Source organism: Dicentrarchus labrax, unplaced genomic scaffold, assembly GCF_905237075.1.
Source record: "Dicentrarchus labrax unplaced genomic scaffold, dlabrax2021, whole genome shotgun sequence".
Taxonomy (NCBI): Eukaryota; Metazoa; Chordata; class Actinopteri; family Moronidae; genus Dicentrarchus; species Dicentrarchus labrax.
The window spans coordinates 29,392,304-29,417,894 of NW_026136715.1; the positions used below are offsets into that span (position 1 = coordinate 29,392,304).

The 25,591-nt window shown below is 41.2% G+C and overlaps 2 protein-coding genes across 4 annotated transcripts in view; one reads left to right on the plus strand and one right to left on the minus strand.

Moving 5' to 3' along the window:
• Nucleotides 1-18,698, plus strand: part of vps13d (vacuolar protein sorting 13 homolog D) — a 112,835-nt gene extending 94,137 nt beyond the window's left edge. Inside the window, 13 exon segments of the mRNA XM_051425983.1 lie at nucleotides 3,087-3,257; nucleotides 7,292-7,396; nucleotides 8,201-8,350; nucleotides 8,953-9,102; nucleotides 9,281-9,377; nucleotides 9,480-9,628; nucleotides 11,685-11,819; nucleotides 13,882-14,049; nucleotides 14,277-14,409; nucleotides 15,144-15,339; nucleotides 16,581-16,712; nucleotides 16,808-17,048; nucleotides 17,783-18,698. Of these exon segments, the coding sequence (XP_051281943.1) occupies nucleotides 3,087-3,257; nucleotides 7,292-7,396; nucleotides 8,201-8,350; nucleotides 8,953-9,102; nucleotides 9,281-9,377; nucleotides 9,480-9,628; nucleotides 11,685-11,819; nucleotides 13,882-14,049; nucleotides 14,277-14,409; nucleotides 15,144-15,339; nucleotides 16,581-16,712; nucleotides 16,808-17,048; nucleotides 17,783-17,914 (1,959 nt within the window). The 3' untranslated portion in view covers nucleotides 17,915-18,698.
• A 5,566-nt stretch (nucleotides 18,699-24,264) lies between these two features.
• Nucleotides 24,265-25,591, minus strand: part of LOC127377807 (immunoglobulin superfamily member 21-like) — a 29,863-nt gene continuing 28,536 nt past the window's right edge. For all 3 annotated transcript variants that reach the window (XM_051426060.1, XM_051426058.1, XM_051426061.1), the window contains one exon: nucleotides 24,265-25,214. In XM_051426060.1, coding sequence (XP_051282020.1) covers nucleotides 25,132-25,214 — 83 coding nt within the window. In that variant the 3' untranslated portion in view covers nucleotides 24,265-25,131. The remainder of the gene's footprint in view (nucleotides 25,215-25,591) is intronic.

The following is a 25,591-nucleotide window of genomic DNA, read 5'->3' on the forward strand; positions in this document are numbered from 1 at the left end:
GTGAAAGTACTGCTCAAGAAAAGAGCACAGTTTTTAAGCAATTGGCCACTGATGCGGTCAGGCCCCTGGCTCTTCCTTATGCTCGTCTGCTCAAGAGTCTTCCAGACATCAGTCTCATCAATCAGAGTCTGACTTTCCTCAGACTCAATTCTAAATTCAGCCAGATCATCATTAAAATCATGGGAATCAAATCTTTAATAAAACTGATTCAAGTCCTCCACCAAGACAGAGTCAGGTTTGTCAGATGTCAGATTTATTATCACTCATTCCCACCATAGCCTTAATCCCTCTCCAAGCACAGTAAGCATTGCCATTCTTCAGCTGATCTTCCACCTTGTCCTTAAACTGGATTTTAGCCAATTTTATTTCCTTCTTCACCATCCTTTGAGTATCTTTTTTTGGTGTATGTCATTCTGTTGGAAAGCTACCTTTTTTCTTATTAAGAACGTGCTTAAGTGATCTACCCACCCAGGGTTTATTATTGGGGTATAATGTGATCGTCTTCGTGGGAATAATCATTGGCTCACAAAATCTGATGTAGCTTGACACAGTGAAAGTTAGTTTGTCTAGATCTGTGCATGAGTCCTTAAAAACATCCCAATTGGTACTATGAAAGCAGCCATTCAATTCTTTAATAGCGCCATCTGTCAATACAGAGACCTCTCTGTGCTCAACTTTGCCTCTCTTAAGGGCTGATTGATAGATCGGGGCCAAAAAGACGCAGCTATGGTCAGAAGACCCCAAAGGTGACATTGCGTAAGATTTGTAGGCATCTTTAACTGTACCATAGCACAGATCTAGGATTTTGCCATGTCTGGTAGGACAGCTTACATATTGATGAAAGTGCCTAAGGTGTTTCTTGAAACTACACGTATTAAAATAACTAAGTATAAAATGCGATTCCCTTATTATCATAGTTTTGCACCAGCGTGAGTTGACGTATAGACACACGCCCCCTCCTTGTGTTTTGCCAGCCAGCTGTGCGTCTCTCCATCGATTTCAAGATCTTGGCCGAGGTCATGTTGTTTAACCAAGTCTCAGTCAAAGCTATGACACATGAAAAGTCAATTTTCTTTGGCAAAGTTGTCAGGCCTGGTAAAAATGGGGATATTCTATGGGTCGCTTTCGGGTTGGCCACTAGGTGGCGCTAGTATCATAAAAAATGCGTTTAGGTTAATAACTTCTGCATAGTTTGTCGCACATTCAAAAACCTTGTATCCACGCGTTCGGTGAATAGAGCTGAATCTCCCATATAGGCCACGCCCACTTGCGCCTATAATCTTTCTCCGCTAGAGCGCAAAATGTCCATAAACTACTTTTCCGTGTTCCCCCCATGCGCTTTGTCCAATTCGCACAAAATGTTTCACGTAGCATCTGAGGACCCTCATAATAAAAAAGTGATTAACAGAATTTTGATATTTCAAAAAACCAGCACGTTATAAAATTAGCACTTCCTGTGGATTTTTTGTCAAAAAAGGAAGTGGACCATTTCTCCACATTGGTATGTCTGATTGACACCAAACTTGGGTCCATAGTTCCACATGTCTTCCTTAAGCATTGTCCACAATTTCAGGCCATCGCCACTTGGTGGCGCTCTTTAAAATGAAGAAGTTTATATCTCTACAACGGTATGTGTGATTAAGATGAAACTTGGTACGATGCTTCCCCATGGCTCCCTGAGGCTCGCTAAAAAAATTGTCATGGTAAATCACTGTGCAGAGACCGTAATAGTTATGAATATGAAATTCACAGGGCACATGTAGAGTGGTGCCTGAAGCTCACATACCAAAAATCGTGTTTGTAACACCCCCTACAGGATAAAAAAACAGCAGCCCTGGCGGCACGTTTCACCGATATGTACGAAACTCCGTCGGCACGTGTAACATGCCGGGATGTACAAAAAAGCCTCTTGAACCCATACCCGAAACCCCACAGGAAGTCGACCATTTTGATTTTCATTTTCACTTTCGGCGAACTTTTCGCGTTGTATTTGAACGAACTCCTCCTAGGGAATTTATCAGATCTGCTTCAAAATTTGTGAGTACAGTCAAAAAATGGTTCTGATTAAAAGTTGTGGTATTTGTGCATGTACGTTGAAGGGCGTGTCCGTGGCGTGCCCTCAAAGTTGGTCATAGTGAATTCCGTGCACATTTTTGGTGAATTTTCCGCGTTGTATTTGAACGAACTCCTCCTAGGGAATTTATCGGATCTACTTCAAAATTGGTCAGTCCAGTCAAAAAATGGTCCTGATTAAAAGTTGTGCTATTTGTGCTTGTACGTTGAAGGGCGTGTCAGTGGCGTGCCGTCAAAGTTGGCCACTTTGAATTCTGTGGTCATACAAACTGATTTAAAAGTTGAGCTATTTGTGACTGTACATCAAACCGCGTGCCAGTGACAACTTGTCGATTTCAGCAGATTCCCCATAAAATAGAGCTCATAACTTCAGTGTGCAATGTACAATCTCCAATAAACTTTATATATTCTGAAACAGTTTTTCTGTGAACACGTCCTCATAACTTCAGCGTACATGATCCAATCTCAATGAAACTTCACGTGTTTGATAACAGTCTCGCCTTGAACATATCTACATGACAAAATTAAGACATAGTGATAGCGCCACCTACTGGCAACAGGAAGTAAGCGCTGCGTGGCGATTTTGAGCTGATTTACGAGTGATTTTCATGTCGTGGTCCGCACGTGTTACGACGGCACGCGACGTGGCCACAGCACGCCCCGAGTTGCTCGGAGTGCGAGGTCCCGCTCAACGCTGCTTGCAGCTTTAATTATTCTTATTTTTGCTCAGAGGGATGTGTGTCTCTTTCTGCCCTTTCAGTTGTTAGTCTGGTTTAACTTTTGTACAGAGCTTTGTTCTCCATTAGAAACCTTTCACACAAAATAACATCTATTTGTAAAGAAAACTTTCTTCACCCTAAAATGATCTTAGTATTCCTCTCACTTCCCCATCCCAGTCATGTTTCAGAGGCAGGTTACTCCAAGCTTTTGAGCGATAGTGTAAGTTCTGTTATTGTTTCTTCCACTGTGAATGTTTTCAGTGGTATTTTTAATGTATGCCTTGTATGTCTCAGGTAAAAGGCGGGGTGACAGGCCTGTATGATGGAGCAGAGGTGGTGCTGGGACCAGATTCAGGGCTACTGGAGCCTGGTCCTGAGCAGCAGTTCATCAACCAGAAGATGAGGCCCGGTTCTGGGGTGCTGTCAGTTCAGGTGCTTCCAGATGGACCCACACGCGTCCTGCAGGTGAGAACAAAACTACCTACAGACACACATTAAGCACTGGACTATTCCTTAAGATCCCCTCCTCACTTGTTTGCTGTCATTAAATAATACATAATAAATTAAAGCTGCAAGCAGCGATAAACGGGCCCTCGCACTGCACGCAACTCGGAGTGTGTTGAAGCTGCGTCACGTGCCAGCGTAACACATGCAGACCACAACATGAAAATCTCATGTAAATCAGATCAAAATCGTCACGCAGCGCTTACTTCCTGTTGCCAGTAAGTGGCTCACTATATCTGAATATTGACATGTAGACATGTTCACGGCGGGACTCTTATCAACCATATGAAGTCTCATTGAGATCGGATCATGTACACTGAAGTTATGACAACTTCCATTTTCATGGTGATTCGTCAAAATTGGATGCCATGCCACAGGCACGCCATTTGACAGAATGTCATAGGTTTCACAACTTTTAATCATGAATGTCTTTAGACTGCACTGATTAAATTTGAAGTTGATCCAATAAATTGCCTAGGAAGAATTCGTTCAAATACAACGTGTGCAAATCGCCGAAAATGACCACGAAATTCAAAATGGCTGACTTTATGTTGTGTTTGAATTATGGGTCCAAGAGGCTTTCCTGCTTGTCCGATCATGATACACATGCGTACCACTTTTCGTACATGTCGGTCATACGTGTCTTGGGGGCTGATTCTGGGGCAGCATGGCTAAGCCATTTTGCGACGCCCATCTGCGGGACCAAGACAATACGTTAGCATTCGCCACGACTGAATTTTGTGCAAAGTTTCATGAGGTTTCAGGCATGTTTAGCCCCTCAGTGGTCAATGTTAACACAAAGGCTGATTTTCACCGCGTCGCCATGTCAACGTGGTCCTTCTAAAAATTCTTAAGATTCACAAGCTGTCATGGCCATCATCCTAAGGGAGTTCAGACAGAATTTCAGCTGGATCTGGTAAAACTGCTGGAAGATATACATAATAGTATAAAAATGACATTTCCTTTCACCACTAGGTGGCACTATCACTGTTATTGAATATTATCACATACGTAGATGTATTCAGAGCGGGACTCTTATAGGACAAGTGAAGTTTGGAGCCGAATGGACCATGTACACTAAAGTTATAGCAAATTTGTGTGTTCTGGCGGCACATCAAAATTTGATGACACTTCACGGACACACCCTTTAATAAACCATCATCACAATCATGAAATATCATCAACAACATGTTTTGCATTTCCTGACTAAATTTCAGCTGGATCTGATCATCCTGCTAGGAGTATAACATTGAAGTATAAAAAATTACATTTCCTTTAACCACTAGGTGGCGCTCTCTCTACTACTCAATATTATCACATAGATGTGCTCAGGGCGGGACTCTTATTAAACATGAAGTTTCATTGAGATCGGATCATGTACGCAGAAGTTATGACAACTTCCTCTTTCATGGCGAGTCGCTGAAATTGCACGCCACGCCACGGTGACCCTGTTCGCAGAATGTCGTAAATAACACAACTTTTAATCATGCATGTCTTTAGATGGCTCTGTCCAAATCTGAAGTGAATCCGATCAGTTCCCTAGGAGGAGTTTGTTCAAATACAACGTGTGCAATTGCCAGAAATGACCACAAAATCCAAAATGGCAGACTTCCTGTTGGGTTTGGGATGTGGCGCCCACTGAATTTTTTGTTCGTCTGAATGAGATCTATGCGTGTGCTGATTTTTATGCATATTGATGAAAGGGGCCCCGGGTGGTACAGTTTATGGGCCCCTGAGGGGCCGTTTTGCCATGCTCATAGGGGACCCCTAGGAAATACGAAATTTTTCGCCACGACTGCACTGAGTTTCATGAGTTTTCGAGCATGTTGTGACCTGATTAAAAGTTCTGCTATTTGTGCATGTACGTTGAAAGCCACATTTGTCGCGTGGCGTAGAAGTTGGCCGTTTTTATTTAGGGACTGAGCCAGCGACCGCTGGAGGTCCCTATTGTTTTTGCTCGATTTCTTCTTCTTCTTGCCTATTATAATTTTTAGCCCCCTTTGACTGCATTTTTGCCCCCCTGAACATATACGAAAACTCAATTTTATTTGGCAAAGTTGTCAGGCCTGTTGAAAATGGGGATATTCTATGCGTCGCTTTCGGGTTGGCCACTAGGTGGCACTACTATCATAAAAAATGCGTTTAGGCTAATAACTTCTGCATAGTTTGTCGCACATTCAAAAAACTCATATCCACGTGTTCGGTGAATGGAGCTGAATCTCCCCATATAGGCCACGCCCACTTGCGCCGATAATTTTTCTCCGCTTGACACCAAACTTGGGTCCATAGTTCCACATGTCTTCCTTAAGCATCGTGCTCAATTTCAGGCCAACGCCACAAGGTGGCGCTCTTTAAAATGAAGAAGTTTATATCTCTACAGCGGTATGTGTGATTAAGATGAAACTTGGTACGATGCTTCCCCATGGCTCCCTGAGGCTCACTAAAAAATGTGTCAACAATCCGCCACCAGGTGGGGCTGTGGTGGCATGGTAAATCACTGTGCGGAGACCGTAATAGTTATGAATATGAAATTCACAGGGCACGTGTAGACTGGTGTCTGAAACTCACATACCAAAAATCGTGTTTGTCGTGTTTGTAGCGTCCCCTACAGGATAAAAAAAACAGCAGCCCCGGCGCCACGTTTCACCGATTTTTACGAAACTTGGTAGGCACGTGTAACATGCCGGGACGTACAAAAAAGCCTCTCGGACCCATACCCGAAATCCCACTGGAAGTCAGCCATTTTGATTTAGATTTTCACTTTCGGCGAACTTTTCGCGTTGTATTTGAACGAACTCCTCCTAGGGAATTTATCGGATCTGCTTCAAAATTTGTGAGTACAGTCAAAAAATGGTTCTGATTAAAAGTTGTGCTATTTGTACATGTACGTTGAAGGGCGTGTCCGTGGCGTGCCCTCAAAGTTGGCCATAGTGAATTCCGTGCGCATTTTCGGTGAATTTTTCGCGTTGTATTTGAATGAACTCCTCCTAGGGAATTTATCGGATCTACTTCAAAATTGGTCAGTACAGTCAAAAAATGGTGCTGATAAAAAGTTGTGCTATTTGTGAATGTACATTAAAGGGTGTGTCCGTGGCGTGGCATCAAAGTCAGCCATTTTGATTTTTTTGGTCATTTTCTGTGATTTTTCGCGTTGTATTTGAACGAACTCCCCCTAGGGAATTTATCAGATCTGCTTCAAAATTAGTCAGTACAGTCAAAAAATGTTGCTGATTAAAAGTTGTGCCATTTGTGACTGTACGTTAAAGGGCGTGTCCATGGCGTTCCCTCAAAGTTGGCCAGGTTGAATCAAATGTCAAACTGTGATGCTATTTCCGGCATTTAAGGGCTTATGTTTTAACTAACTCCTCCTACAGATTTTATCAGATTGACTTCAAATTCGATCACTTCAATCTACACACATTGGTTATCAAAAGTTGCGCTTTTTGTGACTGTATGTTTAACTGTGTGCCTGTGACGACGTGTCGAATTCCACCGATTGGCCATCAAACAGATAGTACTCATATCTTCAGTGTACAGTCCCACCATGAACACGTCCTCATAACTTCAGCGTACATGATCCAATCTCAATGAAACTTTACGTGTTTGATAACAGTCCCACCCTGAACATGTCTACATGACAATATTCAGACATAGTGATAGCGCCACCTACTGGCAACAGGAAGTAAGCGCTGCGTGGCGATTTTGGAGCTGATTTACGTGAAACTTTCATGTTGTGGTCCACACGTGTTACGCTGGCACATGGCGCGGCCGCAGAACACCCCGAGTTGCGTGGAGTGCGAGGGCCCGTTCATCGCTGCTTGCAACTTTAATTCTCTGTGGTTTTTCTCAGCCACAAAATTTTCTTGTGTTTTCACACTGTAAATCAGCTAAGAACAATCTCTGGTGCTCTGATAACATCTGATAATAGCAGACGGATTACACTGATGGTGAGCCTCATTATTTCTGCTCACAGACCTTCGTATGTTTGTTTGTAGATCAGTGACTTTAACCAAAGGAGAATGATCCAGAGCTTGCCTAGCACAGAACAGGACAAGAGCAAAGAGGAAGTAAAGAAGAAGGAGCCTGAGCAGGAGCTGGAGGTATGAGTAACTGAAATAATTTAATGGAAGCATCCTGGTTTGTCTCTCACATTTATGTATTTTATAAAATTGGTCAGTACAGTCATAAAACATTGCTGATTAAAAGTTGTGCTATTTGTGAGTGTACGTTGAAGGGCGTGTCTGTGGTGTGCCGTCAAAGTTGACCAGGTTGAATCAAATGTCAAACTGTGATGCCATTGTCATTTGATGGCATTTCTCAGATTTTAGCGTTTTTTTGCGTTGTATTTGAACAAACTCCTAGAGAAATTATCGGATCTGCTTCAAAATTGGTCATTACAGTCAACATATGTTGCGTGGGTCAATGGCGAGGTCCCGCCCAATGCTGCTTGCAGCTTTAATTTCAAAATAAAATCCCCAGAGAGTAAATGTATCTGAGGATGAGGCTGTTTTTCTCTCTCTTTTCTCTCTCTTGGGAGATGCACCAATTCTTGTGTTTTCAGGCAATTCTTGAGAAATGTTCTAGTTTTTCGCTTTTGTTAACATTGCAAGATAGGTCCATTTTAACATTGGTGTGTATGGTGAAATTAACAGAATTTTTTGCACATGCACCAACCCATCGTGTTTAAAGTGAATGGTGTGCCGTGACTAAACATTACTGTGAAACAAAACCTCTTGCTGAAGGACCTTCTACTATTTTTAATCATAGGTGTTTCTTGTTTATTTGTTATGTAAAAACATTTGGTACCAGGCACTGAAGGTCACAGGGTTTTACATTCATTGTGTGCAGTTACAAAATGTTTTAATGTGCCTCTCTCCTAAAGTTTCCTTTGTATTTATTTACAGTTGTTGGTGAACTTGGAGGAAGGTCTAGGTGTGTCTTTGGTCAACAAAGTTCCAGAGGAGCTTGTGTTCACTACACTGTCTGGTATAGATGTCCACTTCATCCGTACTGCTGCCAACGAGGTGTTGGAGCTCAGCATTCAGAACATTCAGGTGAATTCACGACAGCTATGAAAACATTAAATATTGACCCTCCTAAAGTCCCGCCCCTCTTTTGCTGATTTTTAAGATGGTTAAAAGATTAAAATGACAATAGTGATATATGTGTATAGTGACATCTTTAGTTAGCTAATGGTAGCAAAATATTAGCCAACTAGCTAACTAATAATTGATGTAAATAAGCTAACGTTTTGCTAACATTAGCTAACTATATCTTCAAAATGTGGTTGTCTTTTCAACATAGACGAGCCTAGCATATAGCATATCTAAGTACAGGAAAGGAGGAAGTTGACCGAGGCTTGCTCAACTATTATTGGAGCACAGAGCGTAGATCACTTGTGAAAACACGCTTCATGTCTTTTTAATAACACAATTTGTTGCAAATTAGTGAAACTTGCTTTCAAAATGAAACAGTTTAACACAAAGTGATAGAGTCGTGCCAGTGTTATTGACACTGTTATTAGATTGTTGCAAGGGTTCCTGTGAATATACAGTATGATCAGTTTTTTAATGCAGTAATACACAAACAGTAACTATCACATCCATTCTAGACTGTGCTGATGTGATTCCTGTTTTCTGTCCTGTGTGGTAATCAGGTGGACAACCAGCTGCTGGGTACCACCCAGCCTGTCATGCTGTGTGTGACTCCCAGCTCCAGCGTCAGCAGTGTCAACGACAGCGGCCCGGCCCTGCAACTCAACTCAGTCAAGGTTCCTAGCAGCCTCATGCTCACTGATCTCTTCAAAGTGAGTGTCAGACACCGAATCACTGCTATGCTGCATTCAGTCAGTCTTACTTTTCCAGGTATTTTTAGGAGCACCAGAATAATTCCTGGTTTCTTGTGCACATCAGAAACCAAACGTTTCTGGTGCTCCAGAATGATACTAGATCACGTGTCTAATGATATCGCCGATCTGTCCACAGCACCTCATGGTGACGGCCCGACGCTTCACAGTCATCATTGAAGAGAAACTGTTGCTCAAACTGCTCAGCTTCTTTGGATATGGACAAACAGAAGCTGGTGGGTCATCAGTTGAATGTTTAATGTTTCTGTAATGCTGTAAATAGGCAGGTAATTTTGCTAAAAAAAATTAAAAAATTATAATAATTATAATGAACACAGAGCTTGAGAAGTTGGATGAAAACCTCCACGAGAAACCTAACGAGGACGCAGGACCTCCCAAACGTTACTACTTTGAGAACCTGAAAATCAGCCTGCCTCAGGTCAAACTGAGTGTCTTCACCTCTCACAAGCTGCCTCCTGATCTCAAGGTAAAAATTTGTTCCTTCTTCTTTTAATTTTTTTCTGCCTAGCTTTATAAATCTGCCCCCAAATAACCTTTGATAGTGAGCAACGTGTCATCTTCTGTTAGCCTCATGAGGTGGTAACATCACCTAACTCCAAACACCAAAGCCTTACAACAGAATGCATCTGTAACAGCATGCTGTGAAAAAGCTGTAGAAGTATGCTGGGATTTCTTCAATCTCAAAGCAAAAGTTCAACATTTTGGGAAATACCGAGCTGGAGTCAGGCCATTGTTGGCGTAGCTTAAGACCGGTAAAACATTTAGAGAGAAGTCACTAGATTTCCAGTCATGTAAAAAATATATATATATATTTTTAGGGCCCAAGCACTGACTGTGTGAAGGCCCTATTGTATCTGTAAGTGCTATTATTATATATAATAAGCGCCTGAGCACAAATCGTGCTATTTCCTATTGTGTTAATATATTGTATTTGTAGGAATTCTCCATTATTATTAGGGCCCGAGCGCTGACCGTGCGAAGGCCCTACCGTAATTGTAGGAATTATTATTATTCAGACATTTCAAATGCCTTTTTGGAGGCCTTATCATGTTCGAAAAGTCCTGAAACTTTGCACAACTGTCAGTCGTCCCGCCCTGAACACGTCTACACGACAATATTCATTCATATTCATAGCGCCCCCTAGTGGCAACAGGAATTAAATGTTTTATACTTTCATGTTCTACTCCTAACAGGTTGATCAGATCCAGCTGAAATTTGGTCAGACAATGCAAAACCTATTGTTGATATGTGATGAATATGGTGAGTTGTCGTTGAAGGGCGTGTCCGCAGCATGGCATCAAATGTGGACGCACAAGAATTTGCTGTAACTTGAGTGTACGTCGTCCAATTGGCACCAAACTTCAAGTGTCTGATAAGAGTCCCGCCACATCTACACACAACACATCTATATGAAAATATTCACTAATAATGAGAGTGCCACCTAGTGGTAAAAGGAAATGTCATTTTTATACTTTTATGTATATTTCCCAGCAGATTGACCAGATCCAGCTGAAATTCTGTCAGCAGTCCCTTAGGATGATGACGATGACGTCTTATGAATGTTAAGAATTTGCGTAGAACCATGTTGCCATGGCAACGCGGCAAACGCTAACACGCTTGGTCCCGTAGCTCGGCATTGCAAAATGGCTTTGCCATGCCCCCTAGAATCAGCCCCCAAAACACGTAAGACCGACATGTACGAAAATTGGCACACATGTGTATCATGATTGGACAAGCAAAAAAGCCTCTTGGTCCCATAACCCATACCCAACAGGAAGTCGGCCATTTTGAATTTCGTAGTAATTAAATTGTGGTGATTTTTTTCGCACTGTATTTGAACAAACTCTTCGGAGGGAGTTTATTGGATCAACTTCAAAATTGGTCAGTATAGTTAAAAAATGTTGCTAATTAAAAGTTGTGTTAGTACGAAACAACTAAAAATTGGCTAATCAAGCGCTCAAGAACTTTGTGGTACTCACAAAGCGTCCCATAATTGACCACCTTTTCTGTGCAATGAAATACATTTTTAAAAAGCGTGGGAACCCTGGTCTGTTTGTAAAGGTACAGAGACACCTCATCTGTCTTGCTTGATCCACTCTGTGTGTCTCCACCCTTGGTCAAACAGACTAGGAGTCTAGAAAAGAGAAACTTACATGGTGGCAAAACGCAGTAAAGACTGAGCTGAAATTAAACGCATAAATCAGGTATATAATAAATAAAATCTTTTGTTTCAACATTAATTTGTTGTTCACAATGTAGTGTTATCACTGAAAAATTTGATACATCTGTGGATGCGTCACTAGTAAGTTTACTGCATTCTTTTGGACTTATGACTAATGTGTCAGAGGCACAGGATGTGTACCCAGCAACATCACTGATTAGATGAATGGATCAAATAAATCTCATGTTACTGCTTCATGTACCACATGACGTCACAGTGTGTTTTCTTGTTCTACCAACTGATGTTTTATTACATGTTGTTCATATGTATGTTTTTTGTTTTCTTTGGGGGCGCACTGAAGGCTCTGAAAGGCACCCTGGGCATTCCTCTGGTTCGGTTTGAAGACGCTGTCATCAATATGTACCCATTCACCAGAGTGCACCCCTATGAGACCCAGGAGATCATCATCAACGACATCCTCAAACACTTCAGAGAGGTAGTCGGTTCCAGGCTTCTGCTAAACAATAACATTAGCCTCGCTATAATCCCAATGGCACTACGAACTACAGTTGCAATGAGAAATATTCAACCCCTTCACATCAAAAGACATTATAGTGATGTGGATGGAAGATAATGACAACAAATACCAAAAAACTTAATTAAACAACAAAAAATATAAATTGACACATATTTGAGTTATTTTGACAACAGAAGTTGACTTAACTTTGAAGTTTAAATGAAAAATTTAACTCTTTAACACATGTGCCTGTATAGTATTATTCAGCCCCCAGCTTCAGTACTTTCTTACGCCTCTCAATCAGAATCTTTGTCCATTCTTTACATGCAAAAGCCTCTAGCTCAGTGATGTTTGATGGCTTCTTTGCTGCAACTGCCTTCTTTAAATCCCACCAAAAATGTCCAATCGGATTTAAATCTGGTGACTGAGAAGGCTAGCCAGGATGTTCCAGGATCTTTTTCTCAACCAGGCTTTGGTTGACTTGGAGGTGTGCTTGGGATCATTGTCTTGCTGGAAAGTCAAATGATCACCAAGGTTTAATTTGTCAAAAGAAGGCATCACGTTCCTCTTTAAAATGGCCTGGTATTTCTGGGAATGCATGATGCTGGGTACACAATCAATATTGCCAGCCCCACATCATCAATGACCCACTTCCATGCTTGACCGTGGGGATGGTATTCTTCTGGTCATAAGCCTGGCCTTTCGCACTCCAGACATACCGCTGGTCCATATGTCCAAACAGTTTCAGTTTGGTTTCATCAGTCCATAGAATTGTCTCCCAAAACCCTGTAGTCTTATCCAAATTCCTCCTGGCGTATTCTAGTCACCTTATTTATGTTCCTTGTGGTCAAGATCTTGGAGTCCAGCCATGAAGTCCTTGTTTATTCAGTGCACGTCTTATAGTTGCCACTTAAGCACTTATCAGGTCATCCTGTAGGTGTCTTACAGTTTCTCTTACTTGTTCTGACTACGTTCTGACTAAGCCCTTGATGAAATGTTGGGCTTTCCTCTATGGCTAGGCAGGTTTGCAGATGTTCCATAAGTTTTAAACTTCCTTATAATGCTCCCAATGGTGTCTCCTGGAATATTCTTTTTGGAAATCTTCTTATACCCAAGGCCCTTCAGGTGTGATTAATAAATCTCCTCTCTCAGCTTTTGTGGAAGCTCCTTGTCTTTCCCATGATTGCAACTCACCTTAAATATCTTCATGGGTGAGGATTATATATGCATTAGTCAGACAGCTTTAAAAACAGCTAAAATTATAAAGGGGTTGTGCTCTTTGCTGATTTTATGTATCACTCAAATCATAAAGAAATCATCCAAAGCAGAATTTAAAACATTTTAATTGATAAATCCTTAAAATGCTTGGCGGGTTTAATATTTCTGATAAACTCTAGATGCGGCTGGGGAAGAGAGTGACTCAGCCATGGCAGCTCATGTTTTGGTTTCCTTCGCACCAAAGTAGCAGAGACAAACGCTGCCAACTGAAGCAACAGCAAGCTAGCACCTGCAGGGTTGGATAGCTAGCTAGCCAGCTGCCCAGTAATGCTCACAGATCCACAGAGTTGGCTGCATGTACTTGTGCTCTCTCAAGAGTGACTGTAGACTAATCTCTTGTGTTACGACACTAGAATTGCCTTATCTGTAGAACACAGAGATGATCTTGCAGAAACTGTGTGAATGTGTATTTCCACTGTTGTGTCCACACTTGAGTGCCGTGCATAATATGCTACAAGCGCATCAAAGCAGTTGCTGATAGTTTTGGAGTTTCAGTTGAGTTTTTATTGCTCATTTGCCTGATTGGAAAGCTGCATGAGGCATTCCATGTGCCCAAACTCAGAGTTTACTTGCCCCAAGCATTAATGTTAAGCTCTGCCCCAAATCCTCAACTGTAAATTCTGCATAGTTTTAACTTAATATTTGCATTCACATCACCTATTAGTTGTTAGATTGACAGATATCACATACAGGTGTGTCATGTGATGTGGTAGACTGTCCAGTTTGCGTCAGATCAGTACTTTGCAGTGTTTCTTGTCTGTAGGAGCTGATCAGCCAGGCAGCCCAGATTCTGGGCTCTGTGGACTTTCTTGGAAACCCCATGGGCCTCCTCAACGACGTCAGTGAGGGCGTGTCTGAGCTTATCAAGTACGGCAATGTGGGCGGCCTCATACGCAATGTGACCCATGGTGTGTCCAACTCTGCTGCCAAGGTACACCCCTGCTGAGCTGTAAAGCGACGCTTTTATTACATGTGTTGCTTTTTATCCTGTATGTTTTATAATTTTTACAACATTCTTTTTTGTTCACATTGGTAGTTCACAAATAAATGCTTGGCTGTTGCATACTTGACCAGGTTTGTACAGGTGCCTAAAAACTATTAAAATTGTCAAAGTAGAGGCAATGTAGTATGACCATCCTCCTGTTCTCTGTTGGTCAGTTTGCAGGGACTTTATCAGACGGGCTGGGGAAGACCATGGACAACCGGCACCAGAGTGAGCGAGAGTACATCAGATACCACGGAGCCACCAGTGGTGAGCACCTGGTAGCAGGGATCCATGGACTGGCTCATGGTACGACCTGGAAAACTTTCTGTGTATGGTTAAATTTACAGAGCAAGGAAATCATTTCGTGGGTGTCTAAAGAAACACCCAAAACCCCACTTTTATGGAGAAGTTTGAAAAATCAGGCAAATTATTTGTTAAACACAGATACTGTAAATGTATTTATTTATTGATGAAAAGTTGAGGAGCAGCACACAGTAAATGTACATGTATCGCAGGATGCGGTGTCTGGTCCAGTTGCATCACCAGAAGTTTTTCCTTTAGAAGGCAGGCCTTCACGGTATTGAAAGCACAATAAATGAAAGTACATGACTCTCACAGTGTTGTCCCGCTGTGAGAAGGCCTTGTGGGTCATGAAAATACACTAGAACAATGCTGTTGGTCTTCCATAGAACTTCAACTTCAAGGAAGGTTTGAAAAGGTGCTTGAATGCTGCTGCAAGCTGCCCAGCACACACTTTAGTATCCTGGGGTTGATGTCGTCAGGCTTATTAGCTTGTTTTGGGGGGTTTTTTGGAGCCTAGAGAGTTTCCTTTCTACCTTCCTGGTGGCAGTGGCAATGCTCAGGGATGAATCACATTCGCCAAAGCTGCCACAGGGTTTATATAACTCCAGCCTGGCGCTGTATAATCTCAGAAGCACCACTGTAAATACGCTGTGTATGAGAAACTGCCCTATACCTATCTGTTTTCCTTGTTATTATCTCTGCAAGTTTTCTTTTAAATAAACTCCCCCCTCCCCTAGGTATCATTGGAGGCATGACAAGCATCATCACTTCCACAGTGGAGGGGGTAAAGACGGAGGGTGGAGTCAGCGGCTTCTTCTCAGGCCTGGGTAAAGGTCTGGTCGGCACTGTGACCAAGCCGGTGGCTGGAGCTCTGGACTTTGCCTCAGAGACAGCACAGACAGTCCGAGACATGGCTAGTCTCAGTAACCACAGGTGGGTTGAGTCTATTACTTGTATTTTGAAAAAATAACTCCACCTTAGTAAATGGACTGCACTTATATAGCACCTTTCTAGTCTTTTGATGCCACAAAGTGCTTAACACGACATGTCACATTCATACTTACACTTATATACATACACTTATGGCAGCCTGTGCTGTTTATAGCTTCATGGAACCATGTCTCTTTACATGGAACCATGTCTCTTTACATGGTTCCATGAAGCTATAAACACTGACAATGAACATTTTGCAAATACGTTCAGTAGGGGTGCAAGAAAATATACAGTCATATACATATATACATATACAGTCACAACTGTAAACTGAGAAGTAACAGCAAGCTAGCACCTGTAGAGTTGGATAGCTAGTTGGCCAGCTGCCCAGTAATGCTCACAGACCCCGCTTGGAGCTTAGAGCTTAGAGCTCTGATGTTGGATGTTACAGGGACATTTTGCTCAGATTTTATGCATATTGTGTACAGTTTTCCTAAAATGAGATTAAAATAAATCCCAATATGTTGCCTTCCTTACAATGTTGTAGTATATTGAATTATAACCCCTGTATACGTATTGTTATCATGGGAACTGTTGGGTCTCTGTAAATAATGTTATAAGGAGTTCGGTCTAGACCTGCTCTATTTGAAAAGTGTCCTGAGATAACTTCTGTTATGAATTGGCACTATACAAATAAAATTTAATTGAATTGAATTGTATTATCACCAGACTCTTTCCAATACACAGCCCTAACATTCAGTGTGCACATTTTGTGACTGTATATACAAATCAGCCGTAACATTTTGATCACCTGAGCACCCTGGTGGTCATGATGTTATGTAGCCCAATACCAACAAACTGTGATGCACTGTTGTGACACCTTTCTATCAGAACCAGCATTAACTTTTTAAGCAGTTTGAGCTACAGTAGCTCGTCTGTTAGATCGGACCACACAGGCCAGCCTTCCCTCCCCACGGGCATCAATTGGCCACCTATGACCCTGTCTGCGGTTCTCCGCTTTTCCTTCCTTGGACCACTTTTGATGATGAAACAATGATAACAAGATAATTAGTGTTTTTTACTTCCTTTGTCATTGGTCATAATGTTATGGCTGATCGGTGTATGTTTGTTAAGGTATTTTCCTATCATCACAAAAAATATAATTGTAATTATATTATTTTAAGATAAAGCACCACAGGCCAGCAAACAAAGAGAAAATATGGATATGATGTGTTTCTCAGGCTCAGTGTGCAGCGGGTCAGGAAGCCTCGCTGCTGTAAGGGACCTCAGGGTTTGCTGCCTCGACACTCAGCCACACAGGCTGACGGTCAGGAGCAGCTCTTCCGCCTCACTGACAACATCCACTCTGAGTAGTAAGTTATCCACAATGTGTTTGCGTGTGTGTTTAATACCCTGATTACCCACTGTTCCATCACACTGAGAGTTAACTGTGTGTTTCCAACACCAGCTTCATCGCCGTGGAGCCCATCGACAGCTACTGTGTCCTCATTTCTTCCAAAGTGGTCTACTTCCTCAAGCCGGGGGACTACGTGGGCCGCGAGGCCATCTTCCTGGAGGTCAAGTATGATGACCTCTACCACTGCCTGGTCTCTAAGGATCATGGGAAGGTATACGTGCAGCTTACCAAGAAGGCTGAGAGCACCAGCAGTGGTGTGGCCATTCCTGGCCCCTCCCACCAGAAACCCATGGTGAGGATCACCAAAATTACACCAAAATATTCAATATTCCCTCTACTGGTATCTCTGCTTGCAGAGGGTTCTGGTGTTATTTGTCCAGGTTTTAGGATACCTGTCCAAGATTTCTACCTCCACCCCAATACAATGGAGCTGAATAGAATTTACCAATGAACAATTTTCCGTTATAAAGACATTAAAAAGATGACTTTGTTCACTGGAAAAAAGTCGTACCAACTTGGTTCAAAATTTAACCGACTATTTGAAGACATTGATTGAACGTTCACATTTAGACCATAAATAGTAACATTTTTTATCCTCTGCAATGTACGATATTTTCCCCTTGTCACTTTAGAGGAGCCTGAAACCGCATCTGAATTTCTTAGTTGAAAGCCAGTGTAAAGATAAAAACTTGTCACAGGGATAAGTCCTATGCTTCTCCCGCTCAGCCTCAATTTCCTGTTACTGACTTTTACTATATGTCTATACTATATACTTAAACACTTCTAAGGCCCTTTTGCCAGAAGCGTTCTGGTAACATACCTGCATGTTAAAGAAGTAAGCATACTTTTTTATTTTACATTAATGTACAGAACTTCTCCCATTACGATGTCCTAGAAGCTTCTGTTGGCAGCTCACAACCTATATAGTTAATTTTAATGATGCATATTTTCATTCATCTGTCTATCTGTGTAATCCCAGCATTACTGTTTCCACTCTGGTTACTCATGTAACTATCCTCTCCACAGGTCCACGTGAAGAGTGAGAGTCTTGCCATCAAAATCTCTCAAGAAATCAACTATGCCAAGAGTCTGTACTACGAGCAGCAGCTCATGCTCCCAGCCAGTGAGAACGAGGACTGCTTACTGCTCGAGTCCTGATCACAGGCCTTTTCTAATAAGGTTATTGATTGTTTGTCTTTGACAGACTGCAGTAATAGTGCACTTGGTTTAGTAACATGACCTAATGTTTGACAAAGCACATTCATGTACATGACATGGAAAACATATGCAAGGCAGTGTTAATTTGACTGTATATGTAGAAAAGACTTCTAATACACTGGCTCTCTGTGTTTATATGTCTGCTGATGGCAGCAGGTGTTCTTTATGTTTGTGAGTAGACAGAGATGTAAATAGAGCTAACATACCAATACTATAAAGCAGTGTACATACTGTATTCAATATGAAGTACGGAGAGTAATAACAGAAGCTGATATAATGTGAAATGTAACAAACTGCCTTTACAACTCTATTTTGTGTATAAGAGACTATTAGAGTGGTTGGGGGGATGAATTGCACTGGGGGGGGCTGCAGCCCCCCAGCCTCACGCACACTGGAGCTGCCTGTCACTGTCTCTGCCTTTCACAATCACAGACCTCCAGCGCCTCTTTAACAATGCTTTTTTTAATGAACCGGGTCTTCTTTCTAATCAGTGTTCTCGTCTAAAGGACGGTACGGACTTCCTTCTAACTAAGTGTATACAGCTTTTTGTAGCATGAGCTTTGGGTTTTGGTTTGGTGTTAGATGACATTTTCTTGAGCCGTTTTTGAGGAGGAGTGGAGTTCAGGACAGGCCTGTCAGGGAGAGGTTGTGTACTTGATCTGTGATCCTGTAAATTACCGTTACACATAAACACTGCTTCAAATAAAGCTCCACAACTGCGGCACTCACTGTGTTGGACCTGTTATTTAAAAATTTAACCAAAACATGTACAGTATTTGTTGTATTCCATTATTCAGGGTTCCCACGCATCCAGGAAAACCTGAAAAACCTTGAAATTTAGAGACAATTTTTTCAGTTTTTCAGAAATTGATTATAATGACAGGTTAGGGTTAGGGTCAATGAAAGCGAGCTATGTGAAGTTATAAGGATATAAGTATCCTATAACATTAGTTACAGAGACCCAACAGTTCCCACCATGAGCAATCACTTGGCAACGGCAGCAAGGAAAAACTTCCTTTTAAGAGGCAGAAGCCTCGGACAGAGTGGCTCTAGGTGGGTGGTCGTCTGACTCGACCAGTTGGGGTGAGAGAGAGAGAGAGACCGAAAGAGAGAGAGAACGAGAGAGAGAACAGAGGTAACAGCAGAAGGACAGAGACAGAGACAAAGGTGCACAGCAACAACAGTAGCAACAACTACACTAATAGTAGTGACTGATGATGATTCAATAACAAATGACATTTCAGGACACTTTTCAAATAGACAGATCTAGACCGTACTCAAGACCCCAATGAGGACGGCGAGCATGCAGATGAGCTTCCCTGAGACGGTTCCTGACAGTTTGTGCAGAAATTCTTTGGTTATGCAAACCGATGCACAGCAGTTGTCCGAGTGGCTGGTCTCAGACGATTTTGGAGGTGAAAATACTGAATGTGGAGGTCCTGGGCTGGTGTGGTTAGACGTGGTCTGCGGTTGTGAGGCCGGTTGGATGTACTGCCAAATTCTCTGAAACGCCTTTGGTGACGGCTTATGGTAGAGAAATGAACATTCAATTCACGGGCAACAGCTCTGGTGGACATTCCTGCAGTCAGCATGCCAATTGCACGCTCCCTCAAAACTTGTGACATCTGTGGCGTGTTGTGTGATGGAACTGCACATTTTCGAGTGGCCTTTTATTGTGGCCAGCCTAAGGCACACCTGTGCAATACCCATGCTGTCTGATCAGCATCTTGATATGCAACACCTGTGAGGAGGATGGATTATCTCGGCAAAGGAGAAGTGCTCACTAACACAGATTTTATGAGATTTGTGAACAATATTTGAGAGAAAGGCCTTTTGTGTACATAAAGAAAGTCTTAGATCTTTGAGTTCAGCTCATGATGAATGGGGGCAAAAACAAAAGTGTTGCGTTTATAATTTTGTTCAGTGTATTTACAAGAGATCCCACCATGAGCAAGCGATGGCGGCAAGGAAAAATGTCCTTTAAAGAGGCAGAAACCTTGGACAGACGTCCCAAGGGAGGCCGTCTGCCTCGACCAGTTGGGGTTAGACAGAGAGAAAACCAACTCCTCAGTAGCACAAAATAAAAGAATGAAATGTGGACTGTTAAATATCAGGTCTCTGTCCTCTAAAGCTGTTTTAGTGAATGAATTAATATCAGATTATAATATTGATTTACTTGACTGCCTTCTTTCATTTACGTAATATTACAAAAATTAGACACATCCTATCACAGACCGATTCACAAAAACTAATCCATGCATTTGTTACTTCTAGGCTGGATTACTATCCGTCTATGACAAGATCTGTCTAATTTTTGTAATATTATGTAAATGAAAAAAGGCAGTCCTAGAGGGTTGCTTTATGTGGGAATTAAATGACATGTACTGATCAAAAATAACGTGTCAAGATTCCTGACAGTGGTGCTAGAGGCCAAGGTAATACCATCTAGAGTAACTATATCTTTAGTCAGTGGCGGCTGTGGCGCAGAGGCAGAGTGGGTCGTCCCCCAATCAGAAGGTTGTTGGCCACATGTCGAGTATCCTTGAGCAAGACACTGAACCCCGAATTGCTCCCGATGCCATGCATCGGTGTATGAATGTGTATGAATGCATTAGTTTCTGTTCGATGGGCTTTGCCATCACTGTGTGAATGTGTGTGAAAGGGTGAATGTGGCACGTAGTGTAAAAGCGCTTTGAGTGGTCGGAAGACTAGAAAGGCGCTATACAAGTACAGGTCCATTTACCATTCAGTGAGTCTCAAAGGTTTTTGGGGCCAAGTACATGAATTAAATTTTTTTTCTGAGTTTAGCATCAGAAAATTGCAGCTCATCCGGGATTTTATGTCCTTAAGACATGTTTGTAATTTAGATAATTGGTTAATTTCATCAGGCTTGATCGACAGATATAACTGTGTATCATCTGCATAACAATGAAAGTTAATGGAGTGATTCCTAATAATGTTGCCTAAGGGAAGCATATATAAAGTGAATAGAATTGGTCCAAGTACAGAACCTTGTGGAACTCTATGACTAACTGTTGTATTTATGGAAGATTCATCGCTAACGTGTACAAACTGAGAACAATCTGATAAGTATGACCTAAACCAGCTTAGTGCAGTTCCTTTAATGCTAATTTGATGCTCAAGTCTCTGTAAAAGAATATTATGGTCAATGTTGTCAAATGCAGCACTAAGATCTAAAAGAGAGACCATTGTCCGAAGCAATCAAAAGTTCATTACTAACTTTAGTAGTAGAGCTGTTTTTGTGCTGTGATGAACTCTAAATCCTCAAATAAGCTGTTGTTATGTAGAAAGTCACGGAACTGCTTGGCGATTACTTTCTCCAGAATCTTAGCGAGGAAGGGGAGGTTAGAAATGGGTCTATAGTTGGCTAAAACCCCTGGTTCAAGAGTGGGCTTTTTAAGAAAGGGGTTTAATTACAGCTACTTTAAAGGACTGTGGTACATATCCTGACAACAAAGAAAAATTGATCATATCCAGTAAAGAAGTGCCAATTAAGGGTACGACTTCTTTAAGCAGCCTAGTTGGGATGGGGTCTAACAGACAGGTTGATGGCTTAGATGTAGGAATTGTTGAGGTTAACTGATGAAGATTGATGGCAGAAAAACAGTCTAAATATATATCTGATTTTACATTAGTTAAAGTTCCTGAACTTGGAGTGACAGTGATACCTGTTGAGGGCATTTGGTTATTAATTTTGTCTCTAATAGTAATAATTTTATCGTAAAAGAAGCTCATAAAGTCGTTGCTACTTAAGGTATATGTGGCTCAATAGAGCTGTGACTCTGTCAGCCTGGCTACAGTGCTGAAGAGGAACCTTGGGTTGTTATTTTGGTTGTTATTATCTTATTTTCTTCTATTAGTGCTGAATGATAGGCTCCTCTGGCATTACGGAGGGCCTTTCTATATGTTTTAAGATTATCTTCCCAATTTGAGCGGTATTCTAATGATTTCGAGGAGCGCCATTTCCTTTCAGATTTCCGCGCTCTTTGCTTTAATTGGCAGGTTTGGTGGTTGTACCACGGTGCTAGCCTCCTATGTTTTAATAGTTCACCTTTATAGGAGCGATAGAGTCTAATGTTCGTAGTGAGCCTGCAGCACTATACAAGATGATCAATTTGGGAGGGACTAAAGTTATTATAGGACTCTGTTATATTCAGACATGGCATTGAATTAAACACTGATAGAATCTCCTCCTTAAATTTAGCTACAGCACTGTCAGATAGGCAGCTGCTGTAGGAAGTTTTGCCTAATGGCTTATAATCTAATAATATGAATTCAGAAGTTATATAATAATGGTCAGATAGGAAAGGATTTTGTGGGAAGACTATTAAATGTATAAAATAAAAATAAAAATGTCAATGCCATATGATAGAACGAGGTCAAGAGTGTGATTAAAACAATGAGTTGGTTTATTTACACTCTGACAGAAGCCAATTGAGTCTAATAAATGCGTTACTAAGGCTATCATTGTCAACATCCACATGAATATTAAAATCGCCTACCATAATTACTTACCTGTCTTAAGGACTAAACTTGATAAAAACTCTGAGAATTCAGACAGAAAATCATATAAAAAACATAACAAAAATCACTGATACTAACAACACAAGTGATGTTTCTCTTTTGACTTTTATTCCAGAGGAGATATTATACTACAGTCTGTTTCACTGTAAACAGTAGTCTGGATATTTACATTATTAGACACTGAGTGCAGAAGATAATTTGGATCTTTTACTAATTTCCAGTAACACATTCTAAGATTCCCAAAGGAGAGCTACATTATTTAAGAAAGAAAGCACTGACCCTGTTAACAACTGGCATTAACATGCATCTTAGCTGATTCAATCACAAGTGGACAGCTCTAACTATGTCAGCTCACACTATGCATTAGTATGCATTAAGTGACCACTTGTGATTACATCGCACTTCTCTGCTCCCTTAGCAAACATCCATTTTCAAATACCTTGCATTGTTGTTTTTTACCATAGGCCCAAATGGAAACTTGCATTCTTTCTAATGCAAAAAATAAGTATTGACTCTGAGAAATGAGCCTACTTCTCAATTGATTTATTAGCTAAAAACAGTTTCCTAATAGTTTATGGTCTCAATGTCTAGTTTCAAGTATTCTTTCACAGCATGTTGTTCATTTAGTAAATTATGGTCCCATTTAGATTAAAATGGAAAAAAGCAGGGTAAGTCATTCTCAGTGAGTTTGTCTAGCATCAGACTGTCAAAGTAGGCAGTGTTGATCAAATATAAATCAAGATTCAGTAAGTGCATTGTCCATTTCTTGCTTAAAATCTTTTAAGAAACTTTAAAAATAAATTTTTAGCATACTGTTTATATGTAATAAGAGAACATGCATGACCAGGTGAGCCACCATTGTTTCCTGAAACTAAACGCAGCTCAACTAGCAGTATTGTGTGAAGGCTTCAAAATGGTAGATTTCCATAAATTAGAATCCAGTTTCCCTGCACATGATATACAGTGAAATGTAGGAGGTTACGTGGTCTCTGGAGTTTTCATGGGTGTATATGGATGTAGATGTGCTGCCTGACGGAGATTTGTTAAACCAGCGAAAGCTAAATAAAGCCTCAATCGAAATTACTTGCAGCCTACTTGTATTTCTGTGCTTTAATATAACACCGTTGGTGCACAAATTTGTACGTTCTTCTGCTTATGCAGAGGATGTCAGTTGAGTAGGTGGTCCTTCAATGTGCCCCAAGTCACACGCACTGCTAAAAGAATGCAGCCATTTGCAGCCCAGACCACCTCTGAATGTGGAATCAGATCTCAATGTGTCTTTGGTACAGCAGTCCACTTTTGATCGGATCACCCAAGATGCGGCATTAGGTAACTTATGAAAATTGTTTTTTGAGATATTTGCTGAACCTTTCATTATATATTGACAGCAGTACATGAGACAGATAATCTGTGAAAAATGCCAGTGGCATTTGCAAGAATCCACCGGAACGGAATGAAAACAACCAATCAGAGGCGAGAAAGATAGTAGATTGTTGAGTCTCATTCCTAGGGCATCAAACACAGATGCTAGGAATGAGACTCATTTTTGCACTTGTACGCACTAGGATGAGCTAGTGGAACTGGACTTTCACAGATTATCTGTATATTTGCTACTGTCAGGATATAGTGACATTTTCAGTAAGACGTGTCACAAAATGACAAGGTGTAAATAGGGCCAATTTGTAATCAGCACTCCAAAGATCCAGAGAGAGAGAGAGAGACCAGTATCTGTAGATGTTATTCTGAAAAAAAAAAGATATATATAGATATATATAAAAAATATAATAGTTAAAAATAAATTATAATAGTTTTTGATGGTGTCTTCTGAGACTCTAGCAAAGACGGAAGTGAAGACGAGACCCAAACAAACAAACTCAGGCACTCTGGAGCTACAGGTGAAATAAAATCTTATAATAAAAAAGTTTGTCTAAATTTGAGAGCTTTAACAACCTTAAAACTCCTTCACCAGATCCCACAGAATTACTGCCCTAGCCAATCAATTCCTGATGGGTCTGCAATTTCTGGTCTGAGCAGCCATTAAGGGGGGTCATTGGCCCTTCGGGCACTTTTACACAGCTCTGTCTACCCTCCAGAGATTCATAATAATATACATTTTGTGCAATTGGAGTGAAGTTGAGAATGTCTTTTTTATGTAACAATGTCCAATAAAGGGCACACTGGTGATTAAAAATCTGTCTGTCTTATCTGGTCTGGTGTAAGCAGAGAGTTGGCTATGCTGATTGGCCAGCCTATAGCCTATTAGGACTGCAATTCTCTATTATTCCCTGGGATCTAGTGTGGACCCTGCACACATTTATACGTGAGATCACACATTTTACATCCAAGATTCCTCTCGGTATGATGTAGTTAGAGCCTCTTACATACTCATCAGTCAGAGTAGGGTATCCAATCAGCAAAGTTGCTTGTGGTGTGATAGCATGCTGTACAGCATCTGGTGCTGTATCAGTATCTGTCCTTTCTCCCATGGTTGAAGTCCTGCTGTACCTTCCAGCAACACCGAGTATTGCTGCTAACAGCTGAGTGGAGGTTTAGTTATTGCTGGGGGATCGTTGGAGATTAGGTGCCTGTAGGTGGTGGTGTGTGGAATCACGTCACGTCATCTCGCAGGTGAAGCTTAGCAGCAGCAACATTGAGGTCAATGTGAGGGAGCCCTGAATGACTGCTGCATCGATGGCTTCACACAAACAAGACAGCATAATTACAGCAGCATGTTGCACTAGCAGTGGGTAAGTTCAAACACAGTCTAATTATAACCAGTGTTGGGCTAGTTACTCAAAAAATGTAATTACTCTTTACTATTTTCAAAACTAATATTATTGCTTTACTTATTACTCCCTACCAACAGTAATTCGTTACACTACTAGTTAGATTACTTTCCTGCTACTCTTGACTGACGATGATTAAAATCCAGTTTTGTTTATTAAAATCAAAGTAATGGAATATTTCCTGCGTTTCCATCTTCCAAATTGGTTTCCTCCGTGATTACAAAAATGAGTCCAAGGATGTGACTGGATTGTTGGATTGAAAACCGTAGTTGAAAAGCAATGTTGT